The sequence below is a fragment of the Diadema antillarum genome, unplaced genomic scaffold, assembly GCF_040938485.1.
Source record: "Diadema antillarum isolate AM-2024a unplaced genomic scaffold, OU_Dant_1.0 seq00001099_RagTag, whole genome shotgun sequence".
Classification (NCBI taxonomy): Eukaryota; Metazoa; Echinodermata; class Echinoidea; order Diadematoida; family Diadematidae; genus Diadema; species Diadema antillarum.
Window position 1 is genome coordinate 285,019 of NW_027271916.1, and position 16,987 is coordinate 302,005.

General features: G+C 38.5%; 1 protein-coding gene across 1 annotated transcript; it reads right to left on the reverse strand.

Moving 5' to 3' along the window:
- Positions 1 to 11,487: 11,487 nt before the first annotated feature.
- On the reverse strand, positions 11,488 to 16,970 carry LOC139743636 (uncharacterized). Its single transcript, XM_071654103.1, has 5 exons — positions 15,720 to 16,970; positions 15,301 to 15,470; positions 14,101 to 14,281; positions 13,033 to 13,204; positions 11,488 to 11,583 (listed from the first exon to the last, which is right to left on the reverse strand). The coding sequence occupies exons 1-5, from the start codon at positions 16,961 to 16,963 to the stop codon at positions 11,488 to 11,490; spliced, it is 1,863 nt and encodes a 620-aa protein (XP_071510204.1). The 5' UTR covers positions 16,964 to 16,970.
- Positions 16,971 to 16,987: the final 17 nt, after the last annotated feature.

Below are 16,987 nucleotides of genomic sequence, written 5' to 3' on the forward strand. Positions count from 1 at the left end.
TAATAATAACCACAATGAAACTACAGACATATAATAAGAGTAATGCAGACCATTATATCATTGATGCGATCATCGTTGTTTTCATGGTCAAAACAACATCTACATTTCTTTTACACCATTATCATTGGTAGTTTGTCTCATCTCTCATTTAGGGTAGGTAGTTTGTATCGGCATGATATCACTATGACAGCATGCAACCTAGTTTTACAAGATCGATCAATAACGGGTGCTATATGTTGTATAAATCGCATTGTCAGTAACAGCCAGTCGATGTCAGAACTATTATCTCCTTTGTAGCTTTGTGTATAAGAGAGAGAAATGTATAGAGAGAGCAAGAGAGAGAGAGAGAGGGGGAGAGAGAGAGGTGGGGGGGGGGAGGACTCCCCTGGTGCTTAATAGCACATTAAAACATTATATTTCACGCTATCTCGTTGGTCAGAGTGATGTTATATACTGGTGTGGGCACAAGTTACTACCATGACTATAGGCCCTACTGTAATTTCCTCTGTCACAGTGTGTTCCTCATGATGTACCGTAGATGAAAACAGTGTGTCGACACTGTGATCGCTACGGAAATGTGTCCAGACTGCTAAAAGTGATTGATAATCCCTTATGTTCCTATCGCGATAGTGAAGAGAAAACACAGTGACCACGCTATTATCAATTCGAAACTTTTCGCGTTTCCCTTTGAACATGACGGGGAAGTTACAAAGTATGAGTCAAAAGTTACAAAGTAACGAGTCACTGTAAGCTCCAAGAAGGGATTGACATTTTTTCCAAACTTAATTTTTTTTCATCTCTCCAACTGTGATGTTTTTGATCTATGTAGTCCATAGCCCTCAAATAATTAACAACAGCCGCGTTTGCGTTTTAAGCACACTCGTGAGTCATGGTACGTGTACTACAACATATGTTGCCAGCTGACTGCAGATAAACAAATCTATTACACAATTCAATCGTATTTACCGTATTACAATGTGTTTAAGGAGTACGCAAAGACGACTATATATCAGAATTTGAATAGTTAGGGCCATTTTGTCATGTTACAGAGAGAATGAGAAAGAAAATGTAGTCACTTGTGTAAAACGATATAGGACAAATAAAAAGAGAATTCCTCATAATTTCATTTTTTTGAAAAAAAAAACACATTCTCCCGACTTGTTACTGATGTATGCAAGAGTAATATTATCATCCCCAGCCTTCTGAAAGAGGCAGGTTAAGTGCTCTTTTATCACGCGAGAAAAGTGAAAATCTGTTGAATTTTCTTCATATATTTTTTACATCGTTCTACGGACGTGACATCACAACCTGTAGTCGTCTCATCCAGCAATGGTAGCAAATTGAAACTTCGAAAATTCATCACTTTTGAATGGATTGTCCGATTTTCCTCAAACTTTCACTGATGTGTTTAACTAATATTGTTGCATTCTCTCAATACATGTGTATATCAAGGTGAACTTAAAGGCAAGAGGTGTCACACCAGTCAGTGAAATTCCAAAGAATTCTTTCTGATCTTCCTTTTCCCCACCACCATCGACCATACATTAACTTGTGCATGGACATACACAGCCATATAAACAATGGGAAAATTCGCCTGGACTGCTTTACGCCTACGAAATTACTGACTTAAAGAAATTATGCATGATATCATTTCAGGTCCAGAATAAGTGGACCAGTCAATTTTGTTTCCAATGAAGAATAGATTGGCATTAAATGGAAGACCGGCGTAATTTGACGATGCAGAATTGATATCAAAATAAAGTTAATCTTAGCGTGCATTGAGAAAAGTTGTCCAATATGCAATTGAGTGATTGATTATGCAAGGTATATAAGATTCTGTAGTGCTATGACATATCATCATCTCATACGAGAACACTGGTGTAACTGGAAATCTTAGCTACAAAACATAGTTATGAATGGTATTGTTGGAATTTTTTTCGAAGCAGTCAATTACATAATTTTGTCACTTTAAAAATGTGCGTGTCATAAGAGTTCTAAAAGCGGTTTGAAATGTTTGTGACTATATTTACTCACATCTATACATTAATTCCATACACACACACACGCACCCACACACACACACACACACACACACACACACACACACACACACACACACACAAAAGATATGTGCAAACGTATACATCAGACGAATTAACATTAATTTTTGTTCATCCACTTGGTTCACGCCAAAAGGTGTTATTCCCCATTCTAATAAAAGTAAAACACGACAAGCGACAAGTCATTGGTCCCTAGATGTGTCATTTCACGTCAATAATGTGAACATTAATTTCCTGTTCTCATACCGCAACTTCGGGCCTACGACCTCGAGAGACCCCCAAAACTTTGACTTTGTCGACATGGGTCGTGGCATATATTTTGATTATCTCAGTGCGGGGCGTGAAAACCTTCACCCCGGGATAAAAACTAGGTCTAGAGTTTCGTAGACATCAGGGAATCCTCAATTACAGCAGCATCAGCACAGGCAGTTTCGAGTGAAGGATGATGGCGAATCGCTTTGAGTGTACAGGAACGTGGCTTGCAGGAAGTTCAAGCCGACAAACCTTCCCATCATGCAACGCTCCTCCACACAGTGTCATATTCAGGCGGTATCAAAGAGCCTATATGATATACTGTGTCATTTTAGTAAAGTGGTTGGATTTTGTGGTTACGTGTTGTTTCAATGAGTTTTTATCGTTATGTCTTGAATTTGGAAAAAAAAAGGTAATCAACAATTCCGCAACAAGCATCCCCTTTGCTTTCAACGAATCTTCCAATTTTATTTCCTTTTCGTGAGCTCAAAAAAGTGACGATACAGAAGTATAATAACACAATCTTCAGAGATGTGTTTGTGTCGGTGTTTCTTTTTATAGTTGATTTTGTTTGATGTAGGATTTTTTATTCATATTTTTTCATAATGAAAGTAATGAAATGATAATTATGATCTGAAGTTACATTGACGTGAACTTGATGTGAAATTTCTTTTGAATTTTTCCAGTTGATGAATGTGGAAAGGGGTCCTAACTATAATACCTATCAAAACGTCCAACTACAAAAATCTGAAAAACCCATCTTAATTAGTGAAGTAGTTTCAGCATGCCTCAAAACACCGGACTATACGAAGCAAAGAAACAGAACAGAACTTCACTTTCGTCACCATGACTCTCCTCACCTTCCCCAGTTTCAGATTGCTTCTGGGTTTTTTTAGGAAGAGCAGCGAATGGTCTTTTTTCGGTCTTGTGTTTAGGATTAAGAATAGAACGCCCTATATATATGAAAAGGTCCCCGTGATTTTAATGTTAACGCTGTAGACATGAGGATGGATGGTGTGGTTTGCTCACAAGTTGACCATATAGTACTATGCAATGATAAGAGCACTTTTGAAGGAGACACCCGTTGCTGTTTGCAACAAAGAGCCGACATTTCTACGTAATATCAGAAATTTATGGAATCGCACATTTTAAGATGTAACACCGTATCGAACATCGCAAATGGACGACCTGTCATAATCTTCTTAGTTTCCATGAGAAATGTTCCTTTCAGCAGCCTTCTCCGTACTTTTCACATCGGATGGTTCTGTATCTGGCTTTTCTTCTTTTTTTTAAATTCATTTAGTGTACTTAAGACGACTAGGACAGCTTGGCTTCCCGCAGCTTGATCGTTGTGACGGACTGAAATTCTCCCACTGAAAATTTCACTCACTGTGCCGTTAGTTGTATCTTTTATCACAGTCGCCGTCTCCTCCCTTCCGTTAACCTCCCTCCACTCATATACCTGTCCCGGCTGTGGTTCTTTCCGTGAAATCTTGATTTTTTTTTAATTCATGGTCTAATGTTTAACCTGAATCGAGTTTAGACGCAAGAACGCAATCGTTGGTTGTCTACAGCAAAATTAAAGGAAAATCATTACATTATGTCCATCCTGCGAAAGATAACAAAAACAAAACTCAAAACTATTCAACACATCTTCCGCTTGGTTCGGCCAACGAAAGAACATTGCGTCCAAATGTCAACTTTTTAAAGTTTACTCTTTTTCTCTGGTTGGATATTATGTCCTTTATGTGAGTTGAACATTTCGAGAATCGGGTGCATGTCACGAGACCGACACCCACGAGTCATACAGCCCACGAGTCATACAGCTCACGAGTAATATAGCCCGCGAATCATACAGCCAATGAGTTCGGCACTAAGCAAACAAGGCCCACGAGACCGACACAGTAAAAGCCCCGTGTGGTATCTATCGAACTCGTGGGTTGTTTTTACCTAGTGTCGAACTCATGGGCTGAATGACTCGAGGGCCGTATGACTCATGGACTTTTCTTTTTTAGTGTCGAACTCGTTGGCTGTATGACTCGTGGATGTCGGTCTCGTCGGATGACCCCAGTGAATGCACTGCTGCGGAAGTAATCTTAACGTTATGTTTATGGTACAATTCCACATCTCATAGTATTTGATATCGCTATCCTGGAATAGAATTCCCGGATAAAGTTAGTTAAATTAGTTATTTTAAGTAACCATGTTTCATCATATGCACGTGTGGTCAGCAATTGGCATTCCTCATAGTCCTTCGATGAAACGCATCCGCCTTCTACTTCTCTGATCTGATCAAGGATGTCAAAAGGACGTGAACCTTCATTGACTCGATCTGCTTCCTTCTTACGCAACAAAAGTCTACCTGAATGCAAATGTTTTTAACTTACCAGGGATAAAATGAATTCATTTAGATCATATCTTCTGAAAGGGAGACCAAACACGAAGATATGACTAGCACAAACAAATTGAAAAGAACGTTATAGTTCGGGCGTTGCGTTTTCACCAAAAATTATATATGAAAGTGATATACTCTTTATAGATCAGCGAGTTGTCGAGTAATAGATGTGTATTATGAGCGATGAATGAAATCATCGATGTTGAAGCTGTTAAAGGGGAATTCCGGAACAGATGAAAGTTAGTCTAAAAAGAAGGAGTAACCCCTTCTGGCACAACATTAACAAATTGATCAAAATCAGATGAAACTTAAGGAATTTATGAAACTGTGAAGTTTCGCTAATTTTTCAAGAAACAGTTCGTGAACAGTCAACGATCGTATGAATGATATATTTACAGTATACAATATAAAATTATATATATATATATATATATATAATATATGTGTGTTTGTGTGTGTGTGTGTGTGTGTGTGTGTATAATTATATATAAAAACCTCATTGGCATTAATCAGCAGCACCAAACCAGATATTCTCTATGTAGTTCAAGATCAGACATGAAAATGTGACGATATAATGTAATAAACGCTTTCCTTCGTTCTGAACCTTGCACGTTACCTCTTACAGCGGGTAAACATTTTCTTAATATTACGAGATGTAGGTCAAAATCATATCTTCAAAAACCAAGGCGGCCTCGGAGACAGGAATGACCTTTAGGCGTGGAAACCGCAAAGGAAAAGAAAGGAGCCGTTTCGTGCCTTCTGCCCCATGAGCGAAACTTGCGACATCTCGATTCTGCGAATGATCGCGGCTTACCCAGCATGGAGTATCCCATATCAGGATGTCCGAGTTCTTGGCGGACGTGAGCGACTAGCCCGGGTACACCGCTTAGAATATGACAAGATGACTGGGTCTGTCGGCATCTGATGGATTTTGGATCAAAATTGTCTAGCACCATCGCCAGAGAATTTGTTCACATAACACTAGCGAGAAAGGACCTTCAGCCCTTCCGTTGATTTTGTAGTTAAAATTGTAGTTTCATTAATTCATTATTCGTTTTCTTAACTATTTTCTGAGGGCCCCATATTGTACAAGCTTTGCTTTTAAGTGGGACCCTCGATTTCAATTTCCATTCTTATTTAATTTGTACTATGCATATTTACATCCAAAAAATACAATGTTTTCTTAATTTTGTTACTCATGATCACATGTATTTTTGTTAATTTACATTTTTTCAATTATTGCAAATATGTTCTGCTTATATATTGTATATGATTTTCTCTGTTTATTTGATGGAAATGAAAATAAATTCGAATTCAATTGAATTTAATTGAATCAGAAGAAACACACAAAAACAGGATTGTCAATATTCATTTTTATATCAAGTCGTCAATCATTAATCATAACTCATTAGAGTAAACACCATCGAAGCTTCCTTAAGAATGGTCGATTTACAAATCAAACAATTCTTGTACTTGTATTCGAGTGTGCTTTTGATTCGCTTTATAGGCCTACTTCACAATTCTGTATTGAACTCTCAGTAATTGCAGCACTGTCTTGGATACGGGACACTCCTCGAATATGAGAATGAAAGATTATGCTATGGAAAATGACTCATTCAGAAATGAAAACACAAGGGATCTTTAATACTCTCTTTCATGTAAACGTTTTGTCCAGTTAGGGATGACATTGTCTTTCTATTTCTATAATTAGATTAATGAAAAGAGTATAGGGGCAGGGTTGACAATGAAGGGGACGCGTCAATTTGTAGCTTCGAATTCATATGGGAACACTAGGGATTTTTCTTTTCCTATCTTTTTTACTTCTCTTCCTCTCCTTTACCACCATATCTTTTCAGAAAATTTTGCACCTTGTCATGGGCTCTAGGCAAGTGAATTGGTAAGAATAAGTGTGCTGTCATGGTATTTTATACGTTCTGAAGTCCTGCCTGGTTCCTTGAACATATGATGAGCATCCACATGCTAGCTAGCTGGAAGGTTATTACACATAGTAAATCCCCACCCCTCCATTTCCTGGAAATTTCCATGGCAGTATTTCCCCATAATCAGTCTTAGAGTGAACCATGATTTTCCAGATCTAACCACATTGCAGATATAGGTAAAATATGTGTACATTCTCGATTCCTTCTCCTTAATCGAATATGTCGTAGATTTTTTGTTTTGAACGGCTGACGAAACAAAAACAAAACAAAAACATGACTGATACCAAGTTGCGTGTCAGAGTGACTAACATGACCAGAAGCCTGGCGCGTGGAAATCCTTATGAAATTCAAAGAGGAAGGCATCATATTGGCAAGGCATGGTAAAGCTGCGTCCCTTGACTTGTAGAGGAGATGCCTGTGGTCGACGACGCACGTATTACGTAATCAACATAATCCACATGTCTTTCCTTTGACATAACCAAGACTCTGAGTGACAAGGTGAGAAACCTGAACACAGACTCTACTGCAGGTGATCAATGCTTATTTCATAAGGCTTCACAGCAAAGCGTACTTTTTATATATCATACAAGAGATGTCATGTACACATGTATGTGAAACACGATCATAATTATCATTAGCGCCTAGGGTTCCATGTTCATATTCAATATACTTTATATATATATATATATATATATATATATATATACATATATATATATCAGGACTTTTTAGCATGACCCGTACCCACTAAATGTTGATGTCGGGTCACCGAATGGTGGCCCTATATGAATTCAAAATAAATGTTAATATTTCCTTTTCCACTAAACTTTCAAATTCAAAGATTTCAGTGGCCCAAACAGGCCATCAGAAAAAAGTTAATGTCAAGCCGTGATACAAATAATATGTATACACGCGCGCGCACACACACACACACACACACACACACACACACACATTATATATATATGTGTATATATACAGGGCTCGACACTAACGGTGGTCCGGTGGCCCGGGGCCACCAAAAACGCAAGTCGGGCCACCAAAATTTCAGAAATGATGAATTTGGTGGCCTGATCGGGCCATCAAAAAAGGTCGAATGTTTGCCTTTGGGCCACCAAAAAAAAAAAGTTAGTGTGGAGCCCTGATATATATATATATATATACATAATCCACAGAACGAATCAAAACAGAAACGTAATTAGTCTCATTTGTTAACAATTTATTATTCCAGATTTGTACAAATCCTCATAGAAAACACAAATAAATGGTACTCTAAACACGACAGTGACACCAAATTTACTGACAGCAACCACAAACACAACTATCAAAAACGTACTATAGGCTACACAAAGCTAAAATGTATTTTGTAAAACGCCAAACAAAGAAAACCTGAATATCTCTACGCTCCTGTGTTGATGGAACTGGATTCTTTACATATGTTTGTAAGAATTCATACTACTCATTGCATTAGCTGTAGCATATAAAAGGAAAGACGGAGAACTATTTTCCTAGTCAATCAGTTTCTGGCAGATTTCTGTCAGGAAGTATGAAGCAGGTCTGTCTTTAATATCTCATTGCAGTGAATTACCATTTATGCTATCGTGAGACAGATCGATCTGCAAGGGTAGACAACAGAAAAAATGCAATTCTGAATATGATCACTTATGCAAATATGATTTCATTATCCCATACTCAAACAGCATTCTTTGCTGCTTACACCATTTAGAAACGACAGTCTCGTAAAAAGATTGATTGTAACAGCTTTTGATGACATTATCAAAACCAGAAAAAAGAAAGATGATAAAATATATATTTTCCAATGAACACCGTCTCTTGAAAACACAGGTACAGCTGGTTTCCGATGTGATCATTTGTGTTTAAAATACATTCTGACTAAAAGATAATTCTTTAACACTCCCCAAAAACTAAAATACTAATTTGCAATATGGCCATAAGCTTGACATAATTTCATTCATAACTATCAAAGTAACCTCAGCAGTGGTATCATATCTTCAGCTATGGAATAAATATGAGTCAATACACTCCCATTTATTTTGTACAAAATATATCAGATATTTACACAAAATACAAAGGTATATACAATCCTTTTTACATCAATAGAATCTTTCTTAAAAATATTCACAAGAAGAGACATATTTATTCGTCAAATGTTAACTTTCTGTATATAACCTCAATTTTTGAAAGAGTACCTCTCAATTGTAAATGACAGTAAATCACCTATTTTCAAGTGAAGGTGATGTAATTAGTGTCAAATACGAATATATCAAACTGTATTCTAAAGACAACCAAGGAGTGACGACTTTATAAAGTTTGAATGGTGACAAAAGTAAGACACTTCGTGAGAATCGGAACTACCAGTGTGTTTTTCCCCCATTTTCTTCCCTAATTTTCTCTTTTCAGTGGGAATTCAGACCACCGACTACGTTGGGATTTTACAGGCTATGAACTTTATTTTCATTTGTTATCGTCAAAATTGACAAACGATAAATCGATGCCGGAATAGCCTATGAATAAGCAAGTGTTCATGTTTATTTGTTATATTAACTTTCATCAATATCTTGACGATCTTTTTATATTTATTTTACAAGCTTTATATTTCATCCATAAAGGGTTCTTTCGGAAAAAAAAATCGGTCTGCATTGAAAAAACAAACAAACAAACAGACAAACAAACAACACATCATCGTCCGACGCCTTACACGAGTTATCACCACCGCATGTTCACGATTGTCACCTACTTTGCCTTTAGGTGGCGCACATATAAAAAAGCTAAGCTTGAAGTTCGTGTTAGGAAGTGCCTCTGAGTTTCACGTCTCTCAACTGAGGGTTACAGGCGGGAGCTTGAATTTTTCATTGCGGATGACTTTCAACTTGTTTAAACTCTGTCCTTATATTCCTGGACTCCATTTACTAGTGTCAACTTCTGTATCATGCACAATTTGAGCAGTTTTGTGTAGATTCTACCACGAAACGGGAAAATTATCCTGTCTACTCATGATTTATAATTCTTCACTTGGACTTCCATTAAAGGCATAATTTACCATTGCAGATGAAATAAAAACCCAGCATTAGTGCTTCAAAATGGTTTTAAAATGTGATTTAGGGATAGAAACAACCAATGCAAAAATTTGATCTAGTATAATCAATGTTAAGTATTGTTAAATATACAAGATGTGAACAATGGTTTAAAATAAAAATGTTTCCAGACTAAACCGTCTATACAGTTACGGTTTATTGAGAAAAAGAATGATATCTCCTTATATTTTAGGTTTTATTGCAAAATTCGTATATGTTAGGATGTTTTGTGACACAACTGACCACACATATGCATCAAATGTGATATCTAGAACATTTTTTAATCACTCTCCCAATGGTAAACAGGACCTTTAATGTTAATGTTCTTTTCATTTTGCTATAATGCGGAAGTAAAGGGAGTATTTTTTGTTATTATCAAACGCAACAATTCGTTCGTTGACTAACATCCGCCAATTCGGAAGCTTAAACCAGCACTTGGTATTAATCATGTTAGTATTATTATATCTTTAAGAAAAGACATGTGAACATTACTTCAAATCTTAGGCAAAAGCAGCGTAGTGAATTCGTGCTATTTCTGCTATGGTTGACTGCGGCCTCTTCAGTGTAAAACATACCCACTCATGCACATCTGATGGTCGAATTCAAGATGTATTCAAAGGCAGATATCACAACGCTCTTATACCTCTAGAAACTGAATAAATACTACAATTCCTATTGTTTGGTCCACACTTGAAATGCAGCAAACCAGGGGAAGTGGGTCTACTGCACAGGTTGTTTCTTCAGGTTGCTGGAATTTCATACAGAGAGATGGCAAGTAATATAGGTGGTTACAAAATGGCGTCTGTAGATCGCCTAAAATTTGGTCGTGCTTCGATCCCTCGGGCAAACAGGCACTGGCATGCCAAGATTCCGACTCGTGCTACATACACACAACACACACACACATACAAACACTCACTCACGCACGCAAGCACGCGCGCACGCGCGCACACACGCACACAGACGCACACACAAACAAACACGAACGCACACTCGCACACACACAAACACGCATACACACATATTCATACTCACACGGATGATGCTGATGATAAGCATGCAACATGATTGTTTTGTTCATGCTGTCGTATTGATAGATAGCTATTTTGATTAACAAAACAAATCTATTTTTTTCTTTCTTTATTTCTGCTCCCTTTTATGACAAATGCAAACAATGGAAGGCATGAAGATGGAATAGAAAAGAGTTAAAGATATAAAATGAAGGCATAATGCGTGCATGGTGTCAGACAGGAAAGGGAAGGGCAGTGCACTTTCTTTTCTTTCATTTCTCTTCCTTGAAAATGCATGCATGGTTGTTTTGGCACATACACATGGCCCGTCATGCACGTGAAAAGATTCCCAAAGCATGCAGAATTAGATGCTGACCGATCGGGCGTATGGAGGTCATGGTAGTTTGAGGGGTGTCGGTGAATTATATAGGGTGATACTTTTTCACACTCTCGTGCCATGCATTTCACTACGTGCAGCAAGCTCTGTGTTTCGGCTGTACCTTACTACGACAGCGATGATGAAGACGATAAACAAGATAAGGATTATCATCAACAAGAGAAAGATGTACCAGCGCTGTAACGGCCAAGGCTATAATATAGATTGCAAAAAGCACATGGAACAAAACGGAAAGGGTGATTAGGCTGGATAAGATCCAACATTGATGGATACGTTAATAATTATGCACATAGAAATATAACAAAAAAATTCCTAATCGTCTGCGGATTGTCACAGTGTTATCTGCTCGCTACGTATCCAATGGCAACGAGTAACCCGACAATGATGAGGAGCAAGATGACCAGAACGATCCAATTTAATAATGGCCAGCCGGGCTGAAGACAAACGGAAAGAAGAACATCAGAGTACTTAATGTCGGCACGAATCAGTAGACATGATCAGAATATCTATGGAGAAACTTATCAGTTAACCCGTTGAGGACTAGTCCAGAGTATATCAACAGGCAGGTGTCTATGAAAAATGCGTGTTATAGCAAAATCAGCTACAGTAGTCCTTTAACGGGTTAAGATTTCAGCAGCAAAGGACATAATATTAAGATTATTGCATAAAGAGATTGAGGAAATTAAGGAAAACAAAAAGGACCTAGCAAAATTAGAATTCGGACATAATAGCGGATGTTTTACAAGAATCTATTCAATAATTTGAGAAAACCGTGGTCTGAACCATTGATATACAAACAATTACAAAATTCAAAATCTTTTGAAAGAAAAGCGTATACCTTTAACAAATAGAAACCAAAACCAAACAAACAACAATACGAAGAAGAAATATAACTGATTAAAATGTCTAGATTTCAAGATAAAAGCTTGAGCTCTGAGCACAGAATTTAAGTTGAACATGATTCTTTTTGGAGTTCTGTGACTAGAGGGCGCTACTGCTCGACAAATGACAGTGCATCATTGGCTCGATTAGGTTTCCCCATTACTGCTTCTTTCAGGCAGGCCTTGCGTGACTCACGCCATCTAATAGTAAGTAATGGACAAGCTTTGATTATTTCAACCTTATCACACTTACAGCTATGATAAAATCAAGATCAACTGTGCTTGAATTCTTCACTCAACTAATATCTTTAGTTATTTTCTTCTTCTCGATTTTAAAAGTGCAGGGAAAATTTTGGAATATGTCATTACAAGGATATTTTGCACGCGCAATACTCATGTCTTACTGTATCCGTTTGCACCGATTATGTGGAATGGAGTGGAATGATGTTCCGTGTTGATTGTGGAAAAACGTCGGGGGAAAACACAAAAAGATGGTTTCCCGCACTTAATCAAAAGAATAGTACCTTGAGGCATTAACACGGCTACAGACTCGGCAGATGATGAAAATTTGGATTAGTTTCAAAACTTTCATTGACGTTCCTTATATGGTGTATAAATGATCTGCTTCTCAAATTAAGGTAAAGTGCGATTTATCCTGACAGGAATCGTCATTGTTTTTATACATTCAGAAAAAAAAAATCCTTCGCAAATGAAGTTTTAAGTTGTTATTGGTTTCCACAATCGCCACTCTACTGTATCAGGGCAATTACCCAATGAGGACAATCACTCCCGGCTAAATACTGGGTAGTGATAAGGCTAGAGTAAAGATCAGGGTTAGTGTTAGGTTTAGGTTAAGAGTTTGGGTTAGGGTTGGGATCAGGTTCAGGATTAGTATTAGGGTTAGGGTCAGGGGAAGGGCCTGAGGTAATTGTCAACGATGTAATTGTCTCCTGGACATTCAGAAATGCTGCTACATGGACGCGTTTCATAGGGATGTCTTACCTTGCGACCCGTTTCTTCAGGTTGGATGGGAGCCTCGTCGTAAATCTCATATGGATCCATGATGGCGTCCTTCTCCTCGTTTGGTATAGAGTCGAATAACTTTTCCTGCTCTTCTTGGCTCAATACCTCGTCGTTCACCATAGTATAAAAAGTCGTATTTGTGTATTTACTCCTGGAGAGCAAAATTCGAACAGACATAAGAGTCAATACTTGTAAAACTCACAACGCTTAAATTTTTTCTTACCAGTCAGCAAAAGACAATCAGAAATTGTTTGCTTTATAGCCTATCATTGAATCCTCTAGTGATGAAAAAAAAATCAAACAAGGCAAGCAGGTAATAGTCAACCACTCCAATCCAAATGAGATTCAGAGCAAGTAATGGCTGTTATGTACATATTTATGCTGTATATCAGGGTTCGGCATTCATGGTGATCCGGTGGACCGAGGCCAATAAAAACTAATGTCGGACCACCAGACTTCCTAAAAGGCTATCTTTTGGTTGCCCAATCGGGTACTTAAAATTCAAAATGGATTGCCAAGCTTCCTTTAATTTCGGGCCACCAAATTTTCAGTTTCAAAGATTTCAGTGGCCAGAACGGGCCACCAGATAATAAAGTTAATGTCGAGCCCTGCATATAGATACATTCAACGTCTACTTTCACTTAGTTGTTTTGAAAGATTGGAACCACTGTTATGAAGAAAGTGTGATAAGGTTACATTGCATATCCACTATAAGTCTTGTAGACATATTGATTTTGGATTACCTCAGTTTGTAAGAAGGCTCATTTACAAAGACCAGTTGCCTTCCCACAAAGTGTGTCTCAAAGTTAAGTTTGCAATAACTATATATGGAAATGGAGATAAGATAGGCTTTAATGACAATAATAGGTCAAATGACTGTTTTTAATAACAGATGAGTTCAGAGGAATTTCATGAAGCACTTTGGTCGGATATATTTCTGACAAACTGTTACAAGCTAATGAAATCCTTGCCTCTTATTGTCTGAGAGCAAATTTGTCCGACAACTTTGTCGGACAAAATGCTTCATGAAATGCCCCCAGGCCTTACCCGGTGATCTGCGAACTTTCGTTGCTCGCCGAGACAATGATGACTTTGATATTCTTGGGCTCTTTGAGGTTGGCACCTAGGGACATCTTGAAGACCTTGCTCAGCTTCGCAGCGATCGTCTCCATGTCGGTCTTTGGTTGATGGTTGTTCAAGAGGACATTAGCCGAAACAGAGTTGATATCTGTCGAAGGACACGTTATTACAGGGCGAAATTTAGACAAAGTTTCTCTGCATGTAATAATATAAACGTAGAAACCATACAACATTCACAAAATGATGATTACTAGAATAAGATTACTAGAATAAGATGAATTACTTGAATGCTGGAGACACCAAAACGATCATTGGACTGATATGTTAACATACAGCGGCATGCCTTGCTAATATCACTATAGTTTTATCGCGATGTAAATCCTTCAAACTCCAAGTCCAAACTATCTTCCCGTTGGTTGAATCAAATTGAGCAGAAGAACGCTGACAGACACGTAGCTTTGTTATCAAAATTTTAATGAAATAATTAATTAGAGTTAAAGGATTTATGATAGTTTAAGGCGGTTTTAAGTAATACATGCATCATATTGACAGTCATTTAAAGGGGATGGCTAGTAACTAATCAGTGGGAATCAGTGGGAATGCTGGGGTGATTGTTCCATTCCTTGTGGGATTCATTTAAGAGTACATTATGTGTCTATTGTTGTGTGAAAATTATTTGCTTCAGAACGGTCTCATATTTCAAGTAATGTGCAGTTTGATGTTTCCAGGTTAGCATGCCTGTACAGTGACTGGGCGATCGTCCAACTGGACCTCATGGAAGACCAGCTATTGCAACTTAATATGGGCTCATCAAGCCATCTTTTCAGATGGAAATGAAATAAACAAACAAACAAACAAACACCACACTTGTTTGTACGTATAAAATATGCATTTGTGTTTTGGGTTGATATCATGATACAACAGTACAATAACATAATGCTGATGATACAGTATTTTCCTATTGATTTCTCTCTTTAAGGAAATCAAATCAATATTCACACGAAGGTTAACGCTAAATCTATGAATTTATGACACCTTTGTATTTGACTGTTGTTTCGTCAGCTTGTACACGGGATGGATTTAAACTTTGCAAATGAAAGGAACAAAACACAGAAGCTGGTTCTTTAAAAAAATACTCTTGGTCAAACAGTTGATATATTCACGAACCTGTATCGCAAGCACTCCCAACAAAGCCGTTGTTACATATGCACGAATAGATGATGTTTTCATCGGGCGAGCGAGACACTGCACACTTTCCCGAGATGCAGGAATCACCACAAATGCCGAAGTCGTACTCCTCGCAGAACTCTCCCGCGTAGCCGAATGCACAGTCACATCTGCAAACATTGATATGATTGGTGAATGATTGGTTATGAATGGTAGTACAAGAAAAATAACTGAACTTAAAATATAAGTCAGAACACACATTCAGCCAGTATATCATTCACGTTATCCCCTACCGATGCGACAAACCAAAAGACGGCTTTGAAAATATGCCAAGAAAGCAGCAATTATGCCAGATAGATATAATTCATCAGTGCGAAGTAAAAAAAAAATAAAAATAAAGAAGGGAAACGAAACCTTACCTTGTTCCGTTTGTCGTACTCTGGCACGTTGCGTTGTTTGCACATGGCTGGCTGATGCAATAGTCAGCTATGGTCTCGCATCTCTTTCCAGACATTCCTATAGGACAAGTGCATTCGAACCCATCCACAAGATCTATACACGTTCCGCCCTGCCCACAAGGACTCGATGTACACTCGTCCGTCTCTGTTTCGCAAGTTTTGCCTTCGAACCCTGGAAGGCACATACAGTGATATCCATTTATGTCGTCGAAACATGTGCTATTCTCGCCGCATGGTGACGAATTGCACTCATTAATGTCCACTCCACAGTTAGCACCTTCAAAACCAGGGAGGCAGCTACACCTGTACGTTGCAACGCCGTCCGCGCAAGCACCACCATTATGACATGGGTTCGACTGACATTCATTGATATCAATCTCACACACGGTACCATCAAATCCCTCCGAACAGTTACACTGATAGGCATTTATGAGATCATCGCATGTCGCGTTATTAAGGCAGGGAGAACTCGCGCACTCGTCAACGTTGATTTCACAGTGAATTCCCTCGAATCCCGGCTGACAATCACACGAGTATCCGTTCACTTCATCTGCGCATGCTCCTCCATTCAAGCACGGTTGACTTTCACACTCGTCAACGTTATGTTCACAAGTCCTGCCTTCGAAACCTTCACGACACTCGCACATGTAATCATTGACCAGGTCGACGCAAGTCGCGTTGTTGAGACACGGCATTTTGAGGCAATCATCGATGTCGACTTCGCAGTTCGTTCCTTCGTAACCATTGGTGCATACACAAACATAGTGACCGACAAGATCGACACAGGTAGCATTGTTCCTGCAAGGCTTGTTCGCGCAGTCGTCTATGTTCTCCTCACATCTGGTGCCAGTAAATCCTGGATGACATTGACAGAGGTATCCATTCACCTTGTCTTCGCAAGTACCATTGTTCAGACACGGTTCTAGAGCACAGTCATTCGTATCGGTCTCGCAGTGGTCATCTTCATAACCTGGAGCACAGGCGCATAGATATCCATTGATGTAGTCCCTGCAGGTACCACCATTTAGACAGGGGCTACTCGAGCACTCGTCAGTATTTGTTTCACAGTGTATTCCTTCGTAGCCAGGTAAGCATGTACACTCGTACCCATTTATGAGATCCACACAAGCAGCCCCATTTAGACAAGGTGTGCTGATGCACTCATTCTCTTCGATTTCACAGTGTGTCCCTACATACCCGTCCATACAAGCACATGTGTATCCGTTTAC

What these genes read in the sequence shown, in the direction of transcription:
- LOC139743636 (XM_071654103.1), bottom strand. Translation starts at nt 16,963, where the DNA reads ATGGACGGGTATGTAGGGACACACTGTGAAATCGAAGAGAATGAGTGC. An exon ending in TGGGAGTGCTTGCGATACAG is followed by an intron (nt 14,282 to 15,300) that starts GTTCGTGAATAT and finishes GTCCTTCGACAG; the next exon opens with ATATCAACTCTGTTTCGGCT. An exon ending in GAAAGTTCGCAGATCACCGG is followed by an intron (nt 13,205 to 14,100) that starts GTAAGGCCTGGG and finishes TTTGCTCTCCAG; the next exon opens with GAGTAAATACACAAATACGA.